At 42.8% G+C, this 27,673-nt stretch overlaps 1 protein-coding gene across 4 annotated transcripts in view; it reads left to right on the top strand.

Annotated features, from left to right (window-relative positions):
- Positions 1-25,643, top strand: part of ALMS1 (ALMS1 centrosome and basal body associated protein) — a 128,204-nt gene extending 102,561 nt beyond the window's left edge. For 2 of the 4 annotated variants that reach the window (XM_034771021.1, XM_034771018.1), the window contains exons 15-20: positions 721-968; positions 2,207-2,387; positions 3,855-3,918; positions 6,595-6,681; positions 8,393-8,492; positions 25,128-25,643. In XM_034771021.1, coding sequence (XP_034626912.1) covers positions 721-968; positions 2,207-2,387; positions 3,855-3,918; positions 6,595-6,681; positions 8,393-8,492; positions 25,128-25,172 — 725 coding nt within the window. In that variant the 3' untranslated portion in view covers positions 25,173-25,643. The remainder of the gene's footprint in view (positions 1-720; positions 969-2,206; positions 2,388-3,854; positions 3,919-6,594; positions 6,682-8,392; positions 8,493-25,127) is intronic. The other 2 variants (XM_034771019.1, XM_034771020.1) reach the window with 2 other exon arrangements.
- The last annotated feature ends 2,030 nt before the right edge of the window (positions 25,644-27,673 follow it).

Raw genomic sequence — 27,673 nt, 5'->3', positions numbered from 1 at the left:
TTCTTGTCTCCCTCTTCAGCTGTGGTTGTATCTTGGGGAAGGACAGGGTCCGGCCTTCTAATTTGAATTTCCCATCAACACTCAGCTGCATAGCTGTTGAAATGTTCTAAAATATGTTGTTTTCCATCCCTTGATACAATTTTTCATCATCTTTTGGTTAGGAACAGATAATGCTACTCATCACAGTCTTGTGTCTGCTTCACTTGAAAACTTCTAAAGGGTATCTTCTAGTTGTATTTAAATTCCAGAAGGCTATAAACTCAGGAGGGCCTAGCACTCGTATGAACCTAATGGCTTTGGAAGATGAAAAGCGTGTGCCCTCAGAAACATCTTTAAAGAACCATAGGACTCTTTGGGTTCACAGGTGCTTTAGAAATGTGAAATAATTATTAAATGAGTGTATAAGTAAAGAGAAATTTCTTAGGTGAGCCATTTCAAAGAGTATTTTATCCATGTTCGTTGATAGAGACTCAAGGTCTTTCTCTAGTGTTTGGCAAATGCAGTTGTTTGAAACAGCCCTGGAGTTTACATGAATAGTCCCATTGAAGTCAGTGGAACTATTGATGAGCAATGACAGTAGGATCAGGCCTCTAATTGTGTTTAGTGACACTGTGCATACAGAGAGGCTCAAAGGGAGATTGAAAATGAGAAATTATATATTCTTTACAATAAATTTTTCTCTAATTTTTCTTTTTTGGCTCTAAAAAATATTTTCAATAGGAGTTTCCTGGTTTGTTCCTGCTGAGGATTTAAAGTCCGACTCTAGGAAGGAGAACAAATCTAACTCCTTTTCTGGTCCAGGTCCATCCTGGTTTGAGCCACTTGCCAACACAATGCCGTGGCGAGAGCCACTCCGAGAAAGGAACTGGAAAGAGCAGCAAGGCAGCATCAAGATTCAACCAGTAGTAGTCCCAGTAAGAGATGTTGAGAACAAGCCCCCAAGACCATTTGTGAAAATGACGCTGCAGGTAAGAACACTCCACTGTAGAGGTTCTTGTTTTGCTTTAAGTTTGGAGGAGAGAGGGGAAAAGATGGAGAAAATGAAGCCATGTTTAAGTGCTCATAGAAACAAAACTTGTGGCCCTGATTTTCACCACTTTGCTTTCACTGCTGTAGGTAGTCAACAAGTACAACACTATTGCTGTTTTTAAAAAAAGGATTGGATAATTTTATACTTTTTATAACACCTATGGCTGTACAAGCTAAGATAATCAGGATGATCAAATCTCATGTTTCAGGGCTTCAGCAGGAATGTAGCAGCAGCAGTAGCAAGTTAAATTTTTTTAATTGCTGCCCTGCAGAAGTATCCATGGATGCGTAGTAATAAAGATTAAAGAGTGTGATACATTTTAAACAGTGAATACAATAAAAACAGGAAACTTACCTATGAAGTGGAAACTAAAATGGGGATTTCATGTACCTACGCAGCAAATTATATAGACACTCAAGGTCAAGTGAAAATACAGTTTTATGGTTATGATCAAAAGTGAGGAGGGTTAAACAGAAGGTGACGTTAAGGGGCAGTGAGTTTCACACCCAGAGGGCCTACTTCAGCAAGGACGTAATCGCCTGCTGCCTGGAGATACAGGAGTAGAGCAGAGTGAAGGCAGTTGTGTCAGCACAAGCACACATCAGGAAGAAGTTCAAGAAAGGTGTCTCAGATGCAGCCAAGTCATAGTACTCATTGGCTTTGCATATTGAAAGCTTCTTATTACCACTAAACCTTGGGGTTAAAATGGATATGAAATGCTGAGATCCCATTTTAAAGCTTTCCTTAGAAGCCAACATAATGTGGACACTAATGAACATATGCTTTAAAAAGATAGCTATAATGGACTTTAGTTTTATTTTGATGGAGGTGTCTAATTCTGTGGTTACCAGTATCTTGTCCTGTGTGTGTGGCTGCCTGATCTTTGACCTGCTTGTTTAAACTGAAGTTTACATCCTTTTTGCAAATTATTTCAGCTACTCTTTTCCTCAGTCAGTTAGCTTTCACGTTGTTTAACACCAAAGTACTTGTTAACAAGACCCCCAGAGAATTGCTCAACATAATGGATGCAACATTCTGTGCCATGTGAGGATGACTCTTTGAAAGGAATGCTTGCCATGGTTCACTCATGGGGTTAGATATTTTGATCATTCCCTCCCAGCTTGGAGGAATGTTCTGAAACTACTTTATACTCTGAGGTTTTTTTAACCCTCTTAGGAGGCTCTTGCATTGCACCGCCCTGATTTCATCTCCCGCTCTGGGGAGCGTGTGAAGCGCCTGAAGCTCATCATGGAAGAAAGGAAGCTACAGAGTGTGTTGCAGAGCGAGCGAGAGGAGCTGTTCAATCCCCCTGAGAAGAAGGGTTATAAGAATGCTAATTACCTGCTCTATAACAGAGGTGCCTCATGTTTATGCCTTTTCATGCTTTATAGGAAATACTGAATTTACACTGTTTGCCTAAAGAACATTATTCTAAGTGTACATATTTCTGATTAGATTCTTTAACATTATTATTCATTTTATATGTGCATCATGAGATTCTTATAATAGGATAGTTATCAATTTTATATAAATTGTACATATGAATAATGACATTGTGATGGGTTGGGTCACAGAAACCCCCTTGGGATTGCCACCTGATGTGCTGAGACTACCTCTGAGCCCATTTTCCCTGGCAGCTTGGGATTTCAGTACCCTGTCTTGTTGAGCAGACACACTAGAACTGCTGCAAACAGAGACCCAGGTCTGAACCATGTCCCCCAAAACCTGCAGGCTTAACTGAAAACAGATTAAGAAGTGCTCCTGTCTCCAGCACCCAGATACCCAGTACCCAATGGAGTCCAAACCCCAAATAAATCCGTTTTACTCTGTATAAAGCTTATACAGGGTAAACTCATAAATTGCCCACCCTCTATAACACTGATAGAGAGATATGCACAGCTGTTTGCTCCCCCAGGTATTAATACTTGCTCTGAGTTAATTAATAAGCAAAAAGTGATTTTATTAAATATTAAAAGTAGGATTTAAGTGGTTCCAAGTAGTAACAGACAGAACAAATTAAATTACCAAGCAAAATAAAACAGAAACACGCAAGTCTAAGCCTAATACAGCAAGAAACTGATTACAGATGAAACATCACCCTGAGAGATGTTTCAATAAGCTTATTTCACAGACTAGACTCCTTTCTACTCTGGGCCCAATCCTTTCCCCAATACAGTCCTTGTTCCAGTTAGGATGGTAGCTAGGGGATTTCTCATGACTGCAGCCTCCTTTGTTCTGTTCCACTCCCTTATATTTTTTGCACAAGGCAGGAATCCTTTGTGCCTCTCTGGGTTCCCACCCCTCCTTCTAAATGGAAAAGCACCTGGTTAAAGATGGATTTCAGTTCAGGTGACATGATCACATGTCACTGTAAGACTTCATTACCCACTTGCCAGTACACACGTATACAGGAAGACTTACAAGTAAGCAGAGTCATTTACAACCAATTGTCCTGGTTAATGGGAGCCATCAAGATTCCAAGCCACCATTAATGGACCACACTTCGCATAATTACAATAGGATCTCCGAGTTATATTTCATATTTCTAGTTTCAGATACAAGAAAGATACATTTTATACAAATTGGATGACAACACTCAGTAGATTAAAAGCTTTGTAATGATACCTTACAAGAGACCTTTTGCATGAAGCATATTCCAGTTACATTATAGTCACACTCATTAGCATATTTTCATAAAATCATATAGACTACAACGTCACAGAGATTAGTATAGTAGAACAGTTCTCTGATCTAAACAAACTTGTTCACTGTTTTTGTAAGCTTTAGAGTTTTATCAGGCTCAAAACTTTGCCTTTCCATTTAGACTACCTGGTTAAACAGAAGAGAAGGACAATTCTAAAGAGTGAAATGGTTCAGAGATCAAAACGGTAAGGCTAAGAAAGACTTGTTTCAAATAGACTGTAAATCAGGTGACCTTAATGGGGTGGTGAGGATAGATAAATCACTCTTGCAAGTGACGGTTTGGGATGTTTGGGATACATCAAGTGCTTTAGGTACAAAATGGAAGGTTTTCTGTCAGAAGGTGAGCATGACTGGGACGTTTCCATGTTTTTTTTAATTTTGGGAAATTCATTTCTTTTAGCTACCTCTGAACATTTCACTGCAATGTTTGCAAGTCAAACATTGCAGAATTGTGTATGTGAGCACTAGAACTGAAACGGACTAGGAACATAAGCCTTTGGTCAGTGAATAGCCTAGCTATTGGACAAACTGAGTGAAATGCAAAAAGTAATCAAGCGCCACAAATGGTGAAAAGTAAATCAGAGATCTAAAACTTTTACAGGTGTGGAACATAGCAGATGTCTAACAGCACATTCCACTACATGATAATTTGGGACAAGTATTTATATATAGGATATGAAATTGGCTAGACATTGGGGGGGGAAGTACATAATACTCGGATAATGAATTAAGAATACACAAATAAACTTTGAGATAGGGACAATAAGTGAAAGATAGATATGAAAAATTTGATATCTTTTAGTTGGGTCTTGAAATGATGGAGGAGGAAAGAGGTGAGAAAAGAAGGGAGGAATATTACATCTGCGTGATAGTATGTAAAGTATTTAAAGTCTTTTGGCATGAAAAGTGCCACAGAAGCATAAGATACTGAAAGACTCAAAAGAGCAGGCACAGGGATATTGGAGTCAATGGGACTTAAACATATGGCTAATTACTTTACTGAAGTGGGACTTTAGAGTGTAAGACTATATATAGGGCAAATATATGCTAGAAAGAATAGGTAATATACAAAATAAACCCTGTGATTTAATATGAATGCTGGAAGAGACTGAGCAAGATGATAAATTTGATTTCAGTGCTGTTTGGCATTTCAAAAATTGTTTTAAAGACCATAAATTGAAAGTTCATAGTAACTTTGAAAGTTGCCACTTGTCCTGGGAATGCAGATGCAAAAGTCTTAATGTTACTTTGGGAAAACTCTAGTCACAGGTCAGTAGCACTACTTGATCTGTGCCATTAACTGCAGCATCTTCATGAACTCAGAGTTCATAAATATCTGAATTCATAGCATTTCTGCTGATTCACCCAACCTGGATCCAGTTGTGGTATTTTTATTGCCATTTACTTGTTCATGCTGCACTCATAACTTTTCTCTCAGTTGAAGTTGGAAAGTAATTTATCACTGTCACTGGCCTTTTAAAATCTGCCCATTTAATGAGCACAATTTTTTGTGGGTCATTCCCACGAGGAGAATATTCTATTTCTCCTTTGTTAGAATTACAAATCAGCTATGGAACAGGGTGCTGAATTTAGCTACAATTGTGTATTCCCTACATAAGTTAAATATCTCCATGAATGGGTGAGCTAGTGGCCTAATACCTGAACAGCAGATTACTTTCTAGTTAATGAGGCACCTCCGGCCATCCTGGAAGGAGCCCTGGAGAGTAAGGGGGATGATAGTCTGAAGCAGTCCTATTAGACCTTCCCACCCCCATCCAGTAGATCATTTGTAGGTCTGAAGAGGCTTTGATCCCCTTTCCAGTGGAGAACTTGTATGGCCTGAGGTAGAAACTTCAAAACAGAGTATGTGCTAATGTCTAATAGGGGATCACGGATGGTGATAACTCTAACAAATATGCCTTGAACTGATTGTTTTGCACAGAAAAGCTCTCTCAGATGGAATATATGTCATTATAGAATGATAAGATAAATACAAAATCTAGGCAGTGGGTCTTAGTAGGCGAATGCTTTTCTCTTCCTGAAAATACATGGCAGACGTGGCAGTTTTGTCTCTGGGTGAATGTTTCCGTGCACAGTGGGGAACTGAGCACGTTGGCCAGAGGTAAGGCAGTGTTGCTGGCGAGTGCTCCGCAATCTCTTTATGCGGCTGAGCCATTGCACCTCAGCTCTGACCTGCAACATGCTCCTCTATGGTTTTTGGACCTCTCCTCAGCAAAGACAGCTAGTTGTGCTGTTACAAGCCAGATTGGCCCATGGTTTTATGGGGTGGGATTTTCAAAAGTGCTCAGCATCAACCTAGTTCTACTTCCACTGAAATCATATGGAAGTCTTACCTTGGGTTTGGCTTGTGCTGAAAGCTTTTGAAAATCCCATCCATGATAATAGTACCTTTCTGTTGTACACCACTTTTGATTAGTAATACTCAAAGTGCTTCACAATATTTAATATATTTAGCCCCACAACAGCCCTGTGAAGTAGGTTGGTGCTATTAGCCCCATTTTCTAGATGATGAACTGAGGCACAGAGAAGCTAAGTGACTTGCCCAAGGTCACACAGGAAATTTGTGTCAGAGTAGAGAATCAAATCCAGATCTCCCCAAGTAGTAGGCTAATGCACTAACCACTTCAGGCCACCCTTCCTGATGAAGTGGATGAAGCATCCACCCAGAGAATGAAATCGCCAGTAACCTTTTCACTTATGAACTGATGTAATTCTATACCTGTGACTTCAGAGGTGAAAGACCAGTGTATTGATCCAAGTACCGCCTAATTCCTTCAGTTTAAGTCTTAGCAGAAGTAAAACTAAGAATCCAAATGTTACTCATTTTGTCTTCTCTATAGAGGTAATGCTGCTAGTGAAGTTTTTAGAAATGTTGGGCTTCTGGGAGCAGCCACAAACAGAGTAGGAAAACAGGGACAAAAGAGAAGGTATGTCTGTGAGAAGGTAGTAGCAAAGAGCTCTCTGTTAGAGGAACTGTTAATACTGTAGTGGCCATGTTCTTATTTTTATAATGGAGTTCTTTCTTTAAGTGTCCTATTTTAATTTGCATATGCCCACTCCCACAAGAATCAGCTTCATAGGGTATATCTACTCTGGAGTTTAACTCAAGTTAACTGATTACTAATTCAAACATGTTAACTGACATGTTTGTGGGTAGTCTGGACTCTCTACAAATGTGTGTGGTTTATCCTAGTCTGAGCTTTAGATATTGCATAGGAATCAGGTTCAGCATTGGTCAAATTCATTCCCTGGGACCGTTGGGGGTGGTGGAAGGGTAATTTAAAGTAGGGAGAGTCTGCTTTATCTAGTACCGTGCCATTTCTTTTCCTGCTAACCTCCCTCACTTCCATACCCTGTGATGTATTTTACAGACCTGCTAAATGTCAAATTGGTGCAAGTTACACAACTTTGCCACTTGCCCCTGTTTTCTGACCATCTTATGTCCTTGCTGAAATTAGCACAGAGGCTTCCATGGGAGATGCACCCTCTTACTCTCAGCTACATTTGATCTATGTATCCCTCATCCTCAAAACAGAATCCACTGAAGCCATTTCAAATGAGTACCAGTTGAAGGAATAAATGTGTTTAAAAGAAAATCTGTTTCCAATTCCCTCTGGCACTGTAGGCCGTGATCTGATTAAATCTGTTGCATAAAAGAGCAAAGCAATAAATCTCTTAAAATAATATATTGTAGGTACAACACTGTGTGTGTAGAAAGTTTCTACTGTATTCACTCGATCTCAAATCTGTGTGAGAAAAGAAGCAAGGTACAGTTTCTCTTGTTTAAGTATTATACAAGGCTGACCATTCAGAATATGGTAGGGTCTCTGCTCCAATTGTTGTTTTTATTATTGGAGGCATGCAGTCCTACATGAACTTGGCAGCCATTTTCATGAAATTAGCAGTTTCCAGTCTTAAAGCAGACACAAGACTCAGAGCTTTGGGGAATGTGGGCTGAGCACAGCTGTGCCACCCTAGGAAGAGGGTACAGTGTCTGTTGCCTTCTGTGCCTAGCAGTGTGTAGAAGGGAGACTAAGATCCTGACCCCTGTAGAGAACTGGCAACAGCAGCACTGGCCTTGCAGAGGTCCTTGTCCTTATGCTTCCTGCGTTCAAGGCTTCCCATTATTCCTGGGTCCTGCCTGGAGGAGGCTCAACAGGAGGAGAGGGCAAAATCTGGCCCTAGAGCTTTGGATAGCACAGATGATTCTCCCAAATTTGACCCATTTCAAGTGTTTTCTCACCACACAAATATCTACCATTTACAGATAAACTTGGTATTTGGGATCCAACATGCCCATCCACTGGTGGTACCATTCCCTGCTGGTGATCCTGAAAGTTGCACTTTTTGGAGAGTGCTGCCATATCATTGACGTTACTCCCAAAAATACTCTTTTAGGGGGTGATACTTCAATGAATGGCATTGTGGGATGTGGAAATTTCCAGTACCATGGCTGGCTGTGATCGTGTCTTTCACATTTGGCCTCCATGACACCAGCAACCCCAAAAGATAATCTTTCTCTGCTATATTTGGCCAGAAGCCTTTAAGAGGACATGAAGACAAAAAGCAGGATGCTTTTTTCACTAACAAGGTCCTTTATTCCCAAGTAACTTTTTTTGTCTTTGTATTTACACTAAGAATCTATGAACAGCTGCCTGAGGTGCAGAAGAGGCGAGAGGAAGAGAAAAGAAAATCTGAATATACTTCCTATCGGCTGAAAGCACAGCTTTACAAAACGGTAGGTGTTCTGTCTCACAAGCTGGCCTTCTATAGGTCACCAAGGAAAAGAGAATTCCAGGCAAACAAGTTAGACTAGGATATTCAGGATCTCTTACTTTGGGTCAAATTCATTTACTCTAGATGAAATCACTATAAAGTGAGTGCAGAACTGGTCAAAAAACTATTTTTCAGAGTAATTATCAATGATTCACGGTCAAACTGGAACGTTATATCTAGTGGGGTCCTTCATGGGTCTGTCTTGGGTCCAGTACTGTTCAATATTTTCATTAATGTCTTAGATAATGGAGTGGAGAGTATGCTTATAAAATTTGCAGATGACACCAAGTGTTTTGGAGGACAGGATTTGAATTCAAAATGATCTTGACAAATAGGAGAATTAGTCTGAAAATAACAAGATAAAATCCAGTAAAGACAAGTGCAAAGTACTCCCACTTAGAAAGGAAAAATCAGATGTCCAGCTACAACATGAGGAATAACTGACTAGATCGTAGTACTGCAGAAAAGGATCTGGGGGTTATAGTGGATCACAAATTGAATATGAATCAACAATGTGATGCAGTTGCGAAAAAGATGGGTATATTAACAGGAGTTTGTATGTAAGACACAAGAGCTAATTGTTTTGCTCTACTCTGCACTGGAGCAGTGTTCCAGTTCTGGGCACCACATTTTAGGAAAGATGTGGATAAATTGGAGAGAGTTCAGAGGAGAGCAACAAAAATGATAGAAGGTTTAGAAAACCTGACATATGAGGAAGGATTTTCAAAAAAATAGAGCATGTTTAATAATAATAAATAATAAATTAATGGAGATATCCCATCTCCTAGAACTGGAAGGGACCTTGAAAGGTCATCGAGTCCAGCCCCCTGCCTTCACTAGCAGGACCAAGTACTGATTTTTGCCCCAGATCCCCAAGTGGCCCCCTCAAGGATTGAACTCACAACCCTGGGTTTAGCAGGCCAATGCTCAAACCACTGAGCTATCCCTCCCCCCTCTAGAGAAGACTGAGAGGGGACCTGTTAAGTCGTCAAATATGTTAAGGACAGTTGTAAAGAATGTGGTGATCAGTTGTTCTCCATGTAATCAGCTTAGTTTGCAGCAAGAGAGATTTAGGTCAGATATTAAGAAAAACTTTATAAGGATAACTGGAATAGGTTACCAAGGGAGGTTGTGGAACCCCTGTCATTGAAGGTTTTTAAGAACGAGTTAAACAAATATCTGTCAGAGATGATCTAGGTTTACTTGGTCCTGCCTCAGCATCAGGGGGCATGGACTAGATGACTTCTCAAGGTCCCTTCCTAACCCTACATTTATATGATTCTATTATATTTATATATTTTCTATAGTATGCATCTCTGTATGTGGATGCTGTACAGAATATATATAACATTTAAACTAGGCTGCAGTGACCCAACTTAGCCACACTTCAACAGACCAACCTCTGCTCTGCTCTGCTTTCTACCCAAACGTGCACACTCAATACATAAAAACGAAAAAGAAAGTCTCTTAAAAAGGGAGGAAAAATGGTCCCAAATAAATATGACTAGAAAGGCCTTGCCTCAATCCCTGAAGACAGAACAGAGCGATTCTGGTGGGCATACTGAAAGTGTTCCAATGATAACGTCTTTGAATTCTGGTGTTTAGCCCTGGTGTATATTATAAACACAAGAGCTTTCAGAATTCACAGTGGGATTTGCAAAGCATGTTTGACAAGTTTAATAAGGAATCACTGTCCTTGTTATAGCTTTGGTTGTAGGATTTGGGAGGACTTTGAAAAGATGACTTGTTAACCCTCTGGAGACTGGACAGTAGATTCTTAAGTATTCATTTAGCTGGCAGGTTGGCTAATGTTAATGTACTAAAGATTAATACTCAGAATTCCTTATGCAATTAAGTTGTGACTTAGAGGCAGCTAGAGTAAAAGATAGAATCATAGAAGATTAGGGTTGGAAGGGACCTCAGGAGGTCATCTACTCCAACCCCCTGCTCAAAGTAGGACCACTCCCCAACTAAATCATCCCAGCCAGGGCTTTGTCAAGCCTGACCTTAAAAACCTCTAAGGAAGGAGATTCCACCACCTCCCTAGGTAACCCATTCCAGTGCTGCTTCACCCTCCTAGTGAAACAGGTTTTCCTAATATCCAACCTAGCCCTCCCCCACTGCAACTTGAGACCATTACTCCTTGTTCTGTCATCTGGTACCATTGAGAACAGTCTAGAGCCATCCTCTTTGGAACCCCCCTTCAGGTAGTTGAAAGCAGCTATCAAATCCCCCCCTCATTCTTCTCTTCTGCAGACTAAACAATCTCAGTTCCCTCAGCCTCTTCTCATAAGTCATGTGCTCTAGCCCCCTAATCATTTTTGTTGTCCTCCGATGGACTCTTTCCAATTTTTCCACATCCTTCTTGTAATGTAGGGCCCAAAACTGGATACAGTACTCCAGATGAGGCCTCACCAATGTCGAATAGAGGGGAATGATCACGTCCCTTGATCTGCTGGCAATGCCCCTACTTATACAGCCCAAAATGCCATTAGCCTTCTTGGCAATAAAGGCACACTGTCGACTCATATCCAGCTTCTTGTCCACTGTAACCCCTGTGTCCTTTTCTGCAGAACTGCTGCCTAACCATTCGTTTCCTAGTCTGTAGCAGTGCATGGGATTCTTCCATCCTAAGTGCAGGACTTTGCCCTTGTCCTTGTTAAACCTCATCAGGTTTCTTTTGGCCCAATCCTCTAATTTGTCTAGGTCCTTCTGTATCCTATTGCTACCCTCCAGCGTATCTACCACTCCTACCAGTTTAGTATCATTTGCAAACTTTCTGAGGGTGCAGTCATCATTAATGAAGATATTGAACAAAACCAGCACCAGGTTCGAACCTTGGGGCACTCCGCTTGATACCGGCTGCCAACTAGACATGGAGCCATTGATCACTACCTGTTGAGCCCGATGATCTAGCCAGCTTTCTATGCACCTTACAGTCCATTCTTCCAGCCCATACTTCTTTAACTTGCTGGCAAGAATACTGTGGGAGACCATATCAAAATATTTGCTAAAGTCAAGGAATAACACGTCCACTGCTTTCCCCTCATCCACAGAGCCCGTTACCTCGTCATAGAAGGCAATTAGGTTAGTCAGGCATGACTTTCCCTTGGTGAATCCATGCTGACTGTTCCTGATCACTTTCCTCTCCTCTAAGTGCTTCAGAATTGATTCCTTGAGAACCTGCTCAATGATTTTTTCCAGGGACTGAGGTGAGGCTGACTGGCCTGTAGTTCCCTGGATCCTCCTCCTTCCCTTTTTTAAAGATGGGCACTACATTAGCCTTTTTCCAGTCATCCAGGACCTCCCCCGATTGCCATGAGTTTTCAAAGATAATGGCTAATGGCTCTGCAATCATATCCACCAACTCCTTTAGCACCCTCGGATGCAGCGCATCCGGCCCCATGGACTTGTGCACATCCAGTTTTTCTAAATAGTCCTGAACCACTTCTTTCTCCACAGAGGGCTGGTCACCTCCTCCCCATGCTGTGCTGCCCAGTACAGCTGTCTGGGAGCTGACCTTGTTTGTGAAGACAGAGGCAAAAAAAAGTATTGAGTACATTAGCTTTTTCCACATTCTCTGTCACTAGGTTGCCTCCCTCATTCAGTAAGGGGCCCACACTTTCCTTGACCTTCTTGTTGTTGCTAACATACCTGAAGAAACCCTTCTTGTTACTCTTAACATCTCTTGCTAGCTGCAACTCCAAGTGTGATTTGGTTTTCCTGATTTCACTCCTGCATGCCTGAGCAATATTTTTATACTCTCTCCCTGGTCATTTATCTAATCTTCCACTTCTTGTAAGCTTCTTTTTTGTGTTTAAGATCAGCAAGGATTTCACTGTTAAGCCAAACTGGTCGCCTACCATATTTACTATTCTTTCTACACATCGGGATGGTTTGTTCCTGCAACCTCAATAAGGATTCTTTAAAATACAGCCAGCTCTCCTGGTCTCCTTTCCCCCTTATGTTATTCTCCCAGGGGATCCTGCCCATCAGTTCCCTGAGGGAATCAAAGTCTGCTTTTCTGAAGTCCAGGGTCCGTATTCTGCTGCTCGCCTTTCTTCCTTGTGTCAGGATCCTGAACTCAACCATCTCATGGTCACTGACTCCCAGGTTCCCATCCACTTTTGCTTCCCCTACGAATTCTTCCCTGTTTGTGAGCAGAAGGTCAAGAAGCGCTCTGCCCCTAGTTGGTTCCTCCAGCACTTGCACCAGGAAATTGTCCCCTACACTTTCCAAAAACTTCCTGGATTGTATATGCACCGCTGTATTGCTCTCCCAGCAGATATCAGGGTGATTGAAGTCTCCCATGAGAACCAGGGCCTGCGATCTAGCAACTTCTGCTAGTTGCCGGAAGAAAGCCTTGTCCACCTCATCTCCCTGGTCTGGTGGTCTATAGCAGACTCCAACCACGACATCACCCTTGTTGCTCACACTTCTCAGCTTTATCCAGAGACTCTCAGGTTTTTCTGTAGTTTCGTACTGGAGCTTTGAGCAGTCATACTGCTCTCTTATATACAATGCAACTCCCCCACCTTTTCTGCTCTGCCTGTCCTTCCTGAACAGTTTATATCCATCCATGACAATACTCCAGTCATGTGAGTTATCCCACCAAGTCTCTGTTATTCCAATACATCATGCACAGTTCCCTAGACACATCTATGTTAATGCACCTCTCTTTTACTCTGTGCAGCACTCTTACCATTCCAATACTAGTGATCTTTCTCTTTAGCAGAGATTGCCTGGTGGTTTAATGGAGTGGACCAATATGCTGTAGAGACTAGTCTGAGTTCATTGTGACACGGTACATGTTACTACATTATATTCAGTGGAGAGAGGGTGTTTTTCTGGGTCATGGCATCTAGTGATGTATAACAAGGCAATTGCAATTATATATAATGTACTGTGACATGATTTAAAAATGTTTATACCACAGAAGTGCTCCATAAATTCTCTTAATAAACGTATCTCTCGGACTGACAATTTATCACTTTTATATCAGTGTTCTAGACATCCATAATTTAGTTCTTACATTGTGACTTAATAAAAAATAGAAATTGCTGCTTGTGACCTTCAATTGATGTCACAACACTGAAGTCCCAGACTTTCTTATCAAAACTGGCTCAGCTTCTCACTTCCTTAACACCCTCACCCTATAAATCAGTCTTCAGAGAACACTAGTTTCAGGGAATAATCCATCGTATAATAGAGACAAAGTGGGTGAGGTAATAGCTTTCATTGGACCAACTTCTGTTGGTGAGCGAGAGAAGCTTTCGAGTTTACACAGAGCTCTTCCTCAGGTCTGGGAAATGTATCCAGTGTCACAGCTAAATACAAGATGGAACAGATTGTTTAGCAAAGGTAGTTAACACATATTTCAAGGGACCATTCAAGGTGAAGTGGCTTGTTAACACCTCTCCAATCATGGGCGGGCGGGGGAGTTGAGCGGATGTTTAGTGGATTATAGATTGTTGTAATAAATGATAAATCCAGTGTCTCAGTTCAGTCCATGATTTTTAGTGTCTAGCAAAGTTATGAATTTAACATCCCAGGCTTGTCTTTTGAAGGTTTTGTGGTGGTTTCCTTTGAGGATGAGGACAGAGAGATCAGATATAGAATGATACAGTCTCCCAAAGTATTCTTGCCAGCAAGCTAAAGTAGTATGGGCTGGATGAATGGACTATAAGGTGGATAGAAAGCTGGCTAGATCATCGGGCTCAATGGATAGTGATCAACGGCTCGATGTCTAGTTGGCAGTCGGTATCAAACGGAGTGCCCCAAGGATCGGTCCTGTTGCTAGTTTTGTTCAATATCTTGGGCCAAAAGAAATCTGTTGATGTTTAACAAGGACAAGTGCAGAGTCCTGCACTTAGGACAGAAGAATCCCATGCACTGCTACAGACTAGGGACTGCGTGGCTAGGCAGCAGTTCTGCAGAAAAGGACCTAGGGGTTACAGTGGGCAAGAAGCTGGATATGAGTCAACAGTGTGCCCTTGTTGCCAAGAAGGCTAACAGCATTTTGGACAGTATAAGTAGGAGCATTGCCAGCAGATCGAGGGACATGATCATTCCCCTCTATTCAGCATTGGTGAGGCCTCATCTGGAGTACTGTGTCCAGTTTTGGGCCCCACACGACAAGAAGGATGTGGAAAAATTGGAAAGAGTCCAGCGGAGAGCAACAAAAATGATTAGGGGGCTGGAGCACATGACTTACGACGAGAGGCTGAGGGAACTGGGATTGTTTAGTCTGCAGAAGAGAAGAATGAGGGGGGATTTGATAGCTGCTTTCAACTACCTGAAAGGGGGTTCCAAAGTGGATGGCTCTAGACTGTTCTCAGTGGTACCAGATGACAGAACAAGGAATAATGGTCTCAAGTTGCAGTGGGGGAGGTTTAGGTTGGATATTAGGAAAACCTTTTTCACTAGGAGGGTGGTGAAGCACTGGAATGGGTTCCCTAGGGCGGTGGTGGAATCTCCTTCCTTAAAGGTTGTTAAGGCCCGGCTTGACAAAGCCCTGGCTGGGATGATTTAGTTGGGGAGTGCTCTTGCTTTGAGCAGGGGGTTGGACTAGATGACCTCCTGAGGTCCCTTCCAACCCTGATATTCTATGATTGCTCTGTGAAAAGTGTTCGCCCACAGGGGATATGGGATTTCATTTATCAGTTTTCTGTGAGAGTTCATTTGAGAGCACGGTGATTGGTTTCACCCACTTAGTTGTTATTGGGGCATTTAGTGCACTGGATGAAGTACACCACATGTTGTGATAGGCATATGTAGGACCCATTGATCTTGAAAGGTGAGTTCTGGAGGGTGTTGATCATCATAGCAGGGGAGGTATGTTTTGCATCTGTTGTTCTCGCAGGGTCAGGTGCCACTTTGTGATGTGTCTCTCGTCTGTGAAGAGCTTGCTTCTTATGATGATGTTGGGGAGTTGTCTGAAGGCCAGAAGAGTGGGTCCAGGAAAGATTTCTTTCAGGATGTGGTCCCATTCTGAGACCAACACTGTTACAACAATACTGCATACAATGTATAGTAAACAGTCCCTTCGGATATACACTACAATTGCAAACTGGGCTCATGTCTCCGTACTTCAACATGTTCCAAGTTTTGGTGTAATGGCCCATTGCATGCTGGGGCATCACACCAAAGCAGGAGATGGCCAGCCACAACAGAGATCAATGTCTAAAAATAAGGTTATGGTTAAGGTTTGTTTATTTGTTTAAATGTGGTACCATTCTGAATGCCCTCTTAACCTTTCTGATGGATGCATGTTGTTTAAGTTACTGGATTTTGGTACTATCCTTTTTGCTGGCCACCTTCAGAATATTTTACTAGTCTGAAAGGTGCTTCATAAAGAATATTTTGGATATGTTTGATTTTCTGTCTTAGGACAGTAAATACTGAACCATAATAATGATTAAATTTTATACGACTACAACAAGGTTCTGTAATAAATCTTATTTTTATTAATGTCTTAAATGTACACCCTGCTATGCAAATGGTAAATGGCCAAGAGCTTACACTCTTAAGGGCTAAAGTCAGCACAGAACAGAATGACACAATTCAAAGAGAGAGGGATGTGATTTTTATTAATGGTCATATCCACTGCTGAATGTAAAGTACAGTGAAGTCTTACAATGTTAATAAACACTTTCTGGAGTTGAGATTGAAGTAGTATAGTTAGCAGGAGACATGAGAGAGAGAGATGGATGGTGCAAAGCAGGACATTTCAGACCTGCACGTGTCGTTGGTTCAGAGGAACGGTGATTCATTGCAATAAATACAGTATATCTTTATTTTCTGCTGTGGCTGCGCAGAATAACTGCAGACTGAATTGTTTAGCTGTTGTTGTTAACATGCTATTGATATCCGTTCATAATGTAAAGAAACTAATTCCATGGATTGGCGCTGGAGATGGCATAAACCACTAGGATTGCAAAACTAAGGTGATTTTTCACATCCCTCAATACGAAAGATGGATTAACTACTTTAATTTATGTATATGTGCATAAATTATATATCATGTATGTTGTTGTAACCATGTTGGTCCCAGGATATGAGAGACAAAAGGTAAATGAGGTAATAGCTTTTCTTCTTCGAGAGTTGTCCCTGTGGGCTCTCCATTCCAGGTGTTGGTGCGTCTCTGCGCCTTCGCTCGGAGATTTTGACAGCAGTACTCGTACCGGCCACGCACGTGCAGAGCCTGCCTCACACGCTGAGTGTGCTTTAATAGTACACATGCCCGACTGGTCTCCTCAGTTCCTTCTCTACCATCCCTGGCCTGAGACGGAGCTCAGCAGACTGGTTAGAGAATTTCTTTTCTCCTTTATTCAACTCCTTTCCCTCTTAGTTTAGCTTACCAGTAATAGTTAGATGCTCCTTTCCCCTTCTCTTCTCTTTAAAACAAAACAAAAAAAACCCAAAACACTTTTTTGTTTCTGTCAGCGCAGCTGCTTCCGACATGCCAGGCTCTCCAGGTTTTAAGCGCTGCTCTAACTGTAATGATGCCATCCCTCTTTCAGATGGCCACTCTAAATGTATTAAATGTTCGGGGGAGTCCCAAACCCCCCAAAATGTGCCCACTGCAGCAGGATGAAATCCAGGGCACGCAAAGACAGGGAGCTGCAGTTAAAACTACTCCTGCCGCAAAAATCTCTCGGACCAGCCTCAGACCTGGGCTCCGACTCTGCTGTACACCACAGCTCCCCCGCTTCAAAGAGACAAAAGAAAACTTCAAAAAAAATCGGTCTCTCTCACCCGCAAAGGGTATTCGCAGGGACAAGACTTCGCCGGGTACTGCTTCCCTTTCAGTGCTCCCCAAGCTGAATACCTTTGATGCGCTGGGCTCCTCCAGCTGCAGTGGTCGCGCTATCCTCCGGTGTCAAGGCTTCAGGCTTTTAGTTGCTTGCCTCTCATATGGCACCGTTCAGCACTGCAATGAAAGCGGTGCCGATGCATACTAGCCTGTCTGACCCCCTGCAGGCTCCTCTCACTTTCCTGGCACCGTCAGCCTTTGAGCTAGCTGACAATGACAGAATGAACGCTCAGGACACCGGTGCAGAGGAATCCCTCCTCACAACAAATTCCTCTTGCGCAGCCCTCCCCTCACAGAGGCACTGTGGCACCACAGTTGACACAGTCAAGGGATCTGCTGGTGTCACGTATCTTGCAGTCACCGCTACTTAACACGTACTTCTCTCCAGACACTCAGGCAAGATCCGCACAGCTTTCCTCCAGTGATGAGGAATCTTGGCTGCAGGGAGAATTTTCACCTTATCAGATCTTCCGTCCACAGACCCCAATCAAGAGAGATCATAGAAAAGTTACCTCGTCCTACTCCGAGGGTCCTGCCCCATGGTGCGTGAACCCCTGGATGGCACCACCCATGCGCTTCCCACCACAGTGGCAATATTGGGTTCCATGGGCTCCTTATACTTGGGACCACACTTGTTATACCACTGCAGCCAGGCGTGAGACCTGCTCGGTACCACCAGCTGACGACCCTGCCACTGACTCCAGACACCAGGCAGCCCTGTCACAACCGCAAAAGCAAGCACGGCCTGCCTCTAACCCGGTAGAACCATTTGTTCCGCCTGATGAAGCATTGCTTCCTCCTCCCCTGACAACTTCGGACAACTTCTCAAAATTTCAAGACTTCTTTTAAAGAGTTGCCAATGAGCTACGAATTAACCTGGAGGAAGTTCCTGAACAGCAGCTTGAGCTAACCGACATCCTGCAGCCCTCTTTTTCTAGAATTGCATTACCTATCAACGCAGCCCTTTTAGAACCTGCCAAGGCCATTTGGCAAACTCGGGCTGCAAGCCTGCCTACCTGTAAGGGAGCGAACCGGAATTCATGAGCTCGGAATTCCTTTTTACTCACCCAGCGCTAAACTCGCTGATAGTAGATGCAGTTAACCAAAAGAACAAACATCAGTTTCCCTGCTCTACCCCTTCCGACAAGGACAGTAAGCGATTAGACCTGCTCGGAGGTAAGGTATATGCTTCTTCCATGTTGCAATTTTGCATTGCTAATTATACAGCCGTTCTTGGAAAATACGACCACAAAAATTGCAATAAATTCACGGACTTTATTGATCACATTCCATAAGAAAAGAAACAACAATTTACAGCCATAGTTTCCGAGGGACAAATCCTCTCCTGCGCTGCTTTTCAAGCTGCCCTTGATGTGGCCAGTACTGTGGCACAGTCCACTGTGACAGCAGTTGTGATGCGCCGAGGGTCACGGCTCTTGTTCTCTTCCTTTCCCCGGGAGGTCCAGAGTACCATTGAGGATTTCCCCTTCAACAGTGACAAACTATTTGCCTCCACTATGAATGACATACTCCACTCCATGAAGGACTCCAGGGTAACTCTCCTGTCTCTAGGAATTCAAACCCCTATGACCAGAAGGCGACAATATAGATCCCAGCCTTACCAGCGACCATGCTACCCCACATACACCCAGCAATTCCATAGATCTCACGAGCAACAGCGACGCCAGAGACCCAGATACCAACGCCACTGTCCCAACTCCTCGGCAGCGTCTCAACCCTCTCCAACCAATAAGCAAATTTGAAGTCTTGGTCTATGGTATAGAAAACAATATTCCCACTTCAGTGCTTACACCGCCTGCCCCTATTTTTGGTCACGGCCTACGCCCATTCTCCCATCAATGGCGAAATATTTCCACAGAGAAGTGGGCTTTAGAGGTTGTCACAATTGGCTATTCTCTCCCTTTCCTTTCCCCGCCACCCACCCACCCACCCTCCCTGTCCCTCTTCAGGGTCCCCTCTCACGAGCAACTGCTCCTCCAAGAAGTACAACATCTCCTCCAACTGGGGGCAGTGTAAATCATGCCCAAACAACATGGAGGGAAAGATTTGTATTCCCATTACTTCTTAACAGAAAAGAAAACCGGGGGATGGCGACCAATCCTTGACCTCAGGTGGCTAAACAAATTTATGAAAAATCAAAAGTTCAAAATGGTTATCTTCACCACCATAATCCCAGCGTTGGAGCAGGGCGATTGATTTTCAGCCCTTGACCTACAGGATTCCTATTTTCACGTGACTATTCACTCAGCCCACAGGCGTTTTCTTCATTTTACCCTCGGTTCGACACATTTTCAATACAGAGTGTTGTCCTTCGGCCTATCTGCCCCCCTCCCCCCCCCGAGTTTTCTCCAAACTCCTAGCCATGGTTACTGCCCACCTCAGGAAACGGGGGTTATAATATTTCCTTACCTCAACAATTGTCTCCTCAAAGCCTCAATGCTCAATGAAGCTCTTCGATCCATGCTGCTTACCGTCGCTTGCTTCCTTTCCCTTGGCCTACAAATAAACAAAAACAAATCCACCTTATCTCCTACCCAATGACTGGAGTTCATTCCTGAACAGGAATAGCCTCTTTCCGGCTCGATCGTTTCGACACCATAAAACTCCGGGTTACAAAACTTCGCAACAGTCCCCAGATCACTGCACGAGACTGCCTGCAACTTAGGCCACATGGCCTCATGTACTTTCATGGTCAAAAATGCACACCTATACATGAAGTGCTTCCAAGCTTGGTTGGCCACAGTTTACAGACCAAATGTACACGTTCTAAACAAGCCTCTATCCATCAAAGACTCCCTCCGATGGTGGACAGTTCCCTCCAACCTCTGCTCAGGAGTCCCTTTTCTCCAGGACTCTCCATCACTCATAATGACTATCGATGCATCCCTCACGGGATGGGGAGCACACATGTCCCGCCACACAGCCTAGGGACTATGGTCTTCCACCGAAACCTCCCTACACATAAACGTCCTAGAACTGCGAGCCATATGCAATGCCTGCCGTCACTTCCTCCCATTCATTTGGAACCAACATGTTCGGCTAATGACAGACAACACTGCATGCACATTCTATGTCAACAGGCAGGGAGGGACTCGATCTCACTTGCTTTGCACAGAAGCCATGAAGCTCTGGAATTGGTGCCTCACAAACAAGATCGGGATATCAGCAGCCTATCTTCCCGGGGCCCTGAATACCACCGCAGACGAGATAAGCAGACATTTTCCCTGGGATCATGAGTGGGAGATAAACGACACGATCATATGCAATATATTCAGTCTTTGGGGCTGTCCAACCCTGGACCTCTTCGCAACTGTGAAGAACAAGAAATGTCCTGAATTTTGCTCCAGAGCGGGATTGGGCAAACATTCATTAGGAGATGCATTCCTGATCTCATGGGCTCATTACTTAATGTATGCTTTCCCCCCAATACAGAGTTCTGACAAAGATATGAGCAAATTGTGCCACGGTAATTTTGATTGCCTCGTCCTGGCCCAGACAACCATGGTATCTGTTCCTCACCAGAATGTCAATTTGTCCACCAATTTCATTGGCTCTCACTCCAAACCTCCTATTGCACAACACGGCCGATTTCTTCACCCCAACCTGTCCATGGTTCACCTCAAAGCTTGGTTCCTCCATGGTTCTCACAAAGCGAACTAGCATGTTCTGAACAGGTTCAAAGAGTACTCTTACATAGCAGAACTCAGTCTACTTGCACCACATATCTCCAAAAGTGGAAACGGTTCACACACTATCAGAGGGGTAGCCGTGTTAGTCTGAATCTGTAAAAAGCAACAGAGGGTCCTGTGGCACTTTTGAGACTAACAGAAGTATTGGGAGCATAAGCTTTCGTGGGTAAGAACCTCACTTCTTGCATCTGGTGCTCGAACAACCAAATTCTTTCCACTTCTGCACCTCTTTCCGGCCACACTTGTTTACCTATTACACCTGAAGCAATCCGGCTTTTCTTTCCGCTCCATCAAAGTCCACTTAGCTGCTATTACAACCTTTCACAACAAGATTGATGGTACTTTTGTTTTTGCTCATCCAATCACCAAGCACGTTCTTAAAGGGCTCCAATCCCTATACCCGGACATTAAACCTCCTACCCCTCCGTGGGACCTTCACTTAGTGTTAACCTGTTTAACGCAACAACTTTTCGAGTCCCTAGCCACTTGCTCCCTCTTACACCTCTCTATGAAAACAGCATTCTTAGTGGTAATCACCTCGCCAGACGGGCAGGAGAAATAATGGCTCTCATGGTGGACCCACCCGACACAATATTTTTTAAGGACAAGGTTACTACACACCAAATTTCTTCCAAAGGTACATTGGTCATTCCACATTAACGAACCTATACACCTACCAACCTTCTTTCCTAAACCGCATGCAAACTCCTTTGAATCCACAATACATACATTGGATGTATGCAGGGCTCTGTCCTTTTATTTGGATAGAACCAGACCCTTTAGGAACTCTTCCAGACTCTTTGTCTCCATTGCAGAACAATCCAAGGGGACACCTATTTCCACCCAGAGACTTTCCAGTTGGATCTCTGCTTGTATCCACCTGTGCTATCAATTAAAGGAGACAATTCCTCCAGCCTGCATCAGGACTCACTCCACTAGATCTGTAGCTACCTCTGTGGCTTTTCTCCACAGAATTCCTCTGGCTGACATCTGTAAAGCGGCCACTTGGACTTCCGAACACATATTTGTTAAGCATTATGCCCTTACTCAAGGCCCTCTCACTGATACACGATTGGGCAGAGCTGTACTATCTACCGCATTTCTTCCAGATGCAAAGTCCCTACCTCCTTGAGATACACTGTTTTTAAGTCACCTGGAGTGGAGCACCCACAGGAACATCTCTTGAAGAAGAGGCGGTTACTCACCTTTGCAGTAACTGACCTTCTTTGAGATGAGTGTCTCTGTGGGTGCTCCACTACCCACCCTCCTCCCCTCTGCTTCGGAGTTGGGGTAGCCTCCGTTGTAGAGAAGGAACTGAGGAGACCAGTCGGGCACGTGTACTATTAAGGCACACTCAGCCCGTGGGACAGGCTCTGCGTGTGCGTGACCAGTACGAGTACTGCTGTCAAAATCTCCGAGTGAAGGCACAGGGACGCACCAACACCTGGAATGGAGCACCCACAGGGACACTCATCTCGAAGAACGTCAGTTACTGCACAGGTGAGTAACCTCCTCTTACTGGACAAATATTCTGGGACCTTCCCAGCTACTACAACACTTCAAACGCTGATGGAAGATACTGAATTTTGCCATTTAAAATGGAAACTTCCCATATGAAGAAGGAAGCCGGACCTTACAGCCTGTGGCTGAACAGGAATTTCCTCTGCATTGCAGCTCTGAGCTGCTGTAGACTCTGTCAGAGCTGGGTTGTGGCTGCAGTAACAGAGCAGGGACCCTATCTGCTGTGTTCTCAGTGATGACGCCCTTCCTGGCCCAGAAAGCCTGGAGGAGGAAGCTGTCTGATTTGAATGCAGACGGGACACGTGCCAGACCTGCTGGGTCAGTAGGTTGAAACAAGGAGCATTGAGTGTGTAGAGGGAGACTGGAACTGGAGGCTGGCACATGGAAAAAGGAGAAAATAGGAGTTGGGTTAGGTGAGACTGGGAGTGGCTGGGCAAGGAGACTGGAACTGGGGGGGAATTCCAGGTTGACTATGTAGCCTTAATTGGACCCTCTTCTGTGTATGTGTTATGATACAGTCTTTAATTACATGATCACTTACTGCTTTTTCCACGGGCTCCCTGTCTCATTCAGGGCACAGGATGGATGTTGCTCTGCTGATGAATCAGAGTTGGGTAGCAGGAAAAAAATCCCACAGGAGTTGGACAAATTAATTTGATTACATATTTTCCCTTTTAAAGATCTGAGTGTCCATGCATGCATTAAAAATCAGAAACAAATGAGCCAGTTTTTGAGATTAGATGTCACTTTAAGGGTGAGGGGAGGGAGGCTGTAAGTAAGATATTGGCCACTAGATGTCATTACACCAGCTGGAAAGGAAGAATGTTGTTTCCAGAGCATATAGGCATATAATAAACTTCTCAGAGCTGATATTCCCACTTGCTGCTTTAGTGAATCTGTTCATCTGATTTTTCACCTTCTTGGTGCCTCGCACCAGTGACTTTTAAACAGCTTTTTTCATTTTTAAGGGAGAGGTCATTAAACTTCTTATCATTCATCTTTGGGACCAGAGGTCAGTTCAGTCTGCGGCAACTTTTTGAGTCCAGGGTAGTCAGAGACCATCTGATAGATAGACTTTTAACTCTACCAGCTTCCTACAAAACTGCCAATTAGAAAACAGCAAGGCATAACCACTGGCACCAGTGCCATGTACTGTGCAGCTGCACATGGCAAATGTAATTTATTCCAGTCAGGGCTGTTCTTCAGTAATTGTGCAAGTATTTTGAGATTGCAGGATGGAATAGGGCAGGAGGTGTGCAGTATTCAGGGGCAGATTCCATACCGAGATGGATGATGATCGTTCTTTTGCTTACAAAGTCTTCCATTATGCTGTAATGACTATATAGTATAAGAATTATTATACTGTAATGAATTGGTTCATGTATTTGTGTGCATCTGCTTTGTCTGTTGTCTAATAGGTCAAATCTGCTAACGGGCATATCAGTTCTCTCTATTGATAGATCATATAGATAATCCTGTACATTTACACTGCACTTTACAAAGCAGAGTAAGACTTCTCCGTGCTTCAGAGATACCACAACCTGCTGACTGAATCAGCACAAAGGTGTGGTACTTTTATCTGTGAAGTTTGTTCACCTAATACCAGAGATCATAAACTGGGAGACATAAGACCCACTGGATGCTCAAAGAGAAGAGACTTAGTATCCCGAGAGAGATGTGGAAGGAAAGAGAGTGAGAGAGACTTGAACTTTCAGAAATAGTAGAAGTTTTTCTACTAAAATGTGGGGAAGAAATGCTGTGTACTTGGGCAAAGGGTAACAGTTGTCTGAAACAGCCTCACAATAAGGGACAGCCTTTCATTGAATCAGAAAAGAATAATAATACAGAATAGATATTGAATAAAACCCCATCATCAGTGGTAAACCTGTTCGCACACACAATTACTTGATTTATTAACTGTGTTGTAAGCAGTTGTCTACCTTGTTATGACAATACAATTACAGAAATTGAAAAAAGAGAGTTCTGTTCCCAAAGCCACATGTGTTGCCAGTGGTTCTGGTGTCTTTGTGTATGTTCAGTCACAAAGCATTGTTAGACAAGAGGAGTAAGGGAGTTTTATCTTATTCAGTGATAGACAACTAAGGCTCTGATCTGGCCTTCTGGAAGGGTGGATGCTTAATTTTCTTTGTTTACCCAAATGCAACTAAAACAGTGGAGTAACAACTGTTGCTTTCATCACACAATAAGTCCATTATGTCAGTCAAAACAGGTTTGTGAGTTCATAATTGAAATATCAACCATTATTTGGAAAATGATAGTTACACATTATTCCTCCATTTGCTTGTGAAATAACAACAGGCACTTGTCCCTCTCTGGTTCTCTGCTTGTGCCATTCCACCAGCGGGAAGTGTGTCATTCTTGTCTGCCTATACCTCTAAGGGGGAAAGCACAGTTGGTGTAAGATATATGTTAAGGGATTTATCAGTATTTACTTATCGGTGACAGTGTATTGAACAGTTAAATGCTAGGTAATAGCATTGTTAGAGAAATAATACTAATTAATCTGTCATTTATCTTCGTTTCCCCACAGAAAATCACCAATCACATCTTAGGGAGAAAAGTACCTTGGAACTGATCGGAAAAACAGTCTTCTGTTTCAATAAGGTGTATTGCATGTAGTGAATTTTCACTGTTTTTCCTATGTACATTAATTTATGATGTGAGAATAGAATACACAGTAAATATTCCAATGTGCAGAGTATGTTTGGTGTAATTCAATAATGTCGTATTCTCTTCACATATTGAAAGTTTGGATGTATTTATAATTAAGGGTCAGTGATTTTATGTGGATAGCAGGTTTTTACATTTTTTTTTAAATAAATGACTGGTTTCAGTAGCGTTGTTATGCCCTTCCCAGATTAATTTAGTTTTGTAGTATTTATAAATACTTAAGAATCCATGATTTCATGTGGACAACAGATTTTAAATATTTATTTTTAATAACTATTTTAACAATGATTTTTTTAATTTTTATTTCATAGCTCACTGTTTGTAATTATTTTGTACTGCTGAAAAAATTAAATAGCTTCAGATTGGTTTACAGTAACTGTCATTTTTCTACAGTTTTGGTATGTATGGCATCCACAAAAGTGAGTTAAACAGCCATGAAAGGTTTCTATTGGGTAGGATAAGCCTGCAGACTGTAGCTGATATCATCTTTAAGGTGGGACAATTTTAGCACTCTATGGAGTGGATTAGATTTGTGCCATCCGTTAATAATGACTGTACAGTTGTACAATCCGGTTGTACTCACCGGTAGAGGCCAATGGAAAATGTATTTTTCCATTTTGTTGGGAATTCACTGTTTCCATTCCCAAAGTGTTATCCCATTCCCAAACTATATCCAGAGAGAATAATAGTTTTACTTTTTTTGGCACTCAAATCCTGAAGACCTAAAATGCCTCAACGCAAAAAAGTCAAGATTCCAGTTACAAATAAATGCTAACCAGTGTCGTCAGACATCACCTGTATGGTGCTCTGCTCTGTTAAATGTTGATAACAGTCGGCTGCGTGCGTGTGTGCTGTCCCAGCTCTGCGCAGATAGTTGGCACAGCAGATCTCAAGTGAACCGCCCAAAGACCACAGACTCTGATAAGGTACGAAGGAACCCAGCCAGGTTTATTGCCAAATGAAACAGTCTCTAGCTCCCCAGATCAGATATCTACAGTTCTGCTAGTACATATCTGCTCCCTGACAATGGACCGGCTCAGTCAATGGCGGGATTTACCACTGCCCTCTAGGCCAGCAATGATATCCACTCAGGGATGCATTCTTACACACAGGTACAAACAAGTTACACATCACTCCTGACACATTGAGTACAACCCCTCTAAGTGTTAGGGTGCTACCTCTCTCCTAGTACATGTTGGTTCGAACCAACAAGTCTATCCATCATGTTATCCTTTTGACCCTGTCTTTAGGATGGGTCAGCCTGTTCCTTATCTCTGTGGAATGTGTTCATACCAGAATGTTCTGGTGCCATCCTGGCATGTATTCATCCTGCTAGTACTTGATACCTTTTAACTATGTGTATACGTGCAATTGCAGCCTTCTTCTTGCCGACTTCTGTGAGCAGGGGCCTGCCTCTGGTTCACAGCTTAACTTTGCTTTATGTTAGCAAAGTCTTGACCATTACTTTAGGTCAGGCCTTAGGTCTCATACCGGGCCTCTGATACATGGGTTTATGTTTCAGGGCATCATCTTACCACAGTCACATGAAAAAAAATCCCTGTCCCCACCACCCAACAATGCTGAATTTTCATTAACGAGCACAAATTATGCACATCAATTGTGGAGGTGATTTCTTAGACTCATGCCCTTTGAAGAGAATGCCCTGCCCTCCTATCCACTAGGGAGTCTATCTTGAGATGATCAGCAAGTCCATTCTCAAGTGTCATAAGAGCAGGTAAGGCAGCAAAGTGTCCCCATGGTACATTGGACTTGTGTTACAGGAAGATGATGATGATAAAGAAGTCTAATTTGGTAAGTGTTCAGTGGACAGAAAATTATTGATGCAAAATTTTAAACCCAGTTCTGGTTGAACTGATATTTCTTTCTGTCTCTAATCCACTTTCCGTTAGCTAGATGCCCTCTCCAGGATGTTTGGTTATACGCATAACTGATGTCCCAGTGATAGAAGACAAATTGTAAAGGCTGTGGTTCTGAGTGTACACCTGATACCCAGAGTAGGCTTTTGTTGCTTACCACAGAGGAGGCTGTATGAATGTATAAACAGGAAAGGCATCTGAGTAAAACACGTACATGCAAACTGAGAGGAGTTATAATTGCAATATTTCCTGCTTCACTGTAGTTAAGGCGGAGATATTATTTATTAATTACAAAGAATTCTCTTGGGTATAGAGCTTTACTGTATATTTCTGTATTCAGTTCCTCTAGAAGGGTGAAATATAAAAGGGGCCTTAACCTCTTGTGATCACTAAAAATTTCACAGCGCTTTTCATAAAAGTTAGAGATGAAAGTTCCAGTGTCCTGACTAATTACAGTCTGCCCAGCTAAATTCCCCCTGAAGCTTCCATTGCATATGATGGACCAGATCCTCAGCTGATGTAAATTGGT

Source organism: Trachemys scripta, chromosome 5, assembly GCF_013100865.1.
Source record: "Trachemys scripta elegans isolate TJP31775 chromosome 5, CAS_Tse_1.0, whole genome shotgun sequence".
NCBI lineage: Eukaryota > Metazoa > Chordata > Testudines > Emydidae > Trachemys > Trachemys scripta.
Note: the sequence above shows the minus strand (reverse complement) of the source record. Positions and strands in the feature narration are given on the sequence as shown.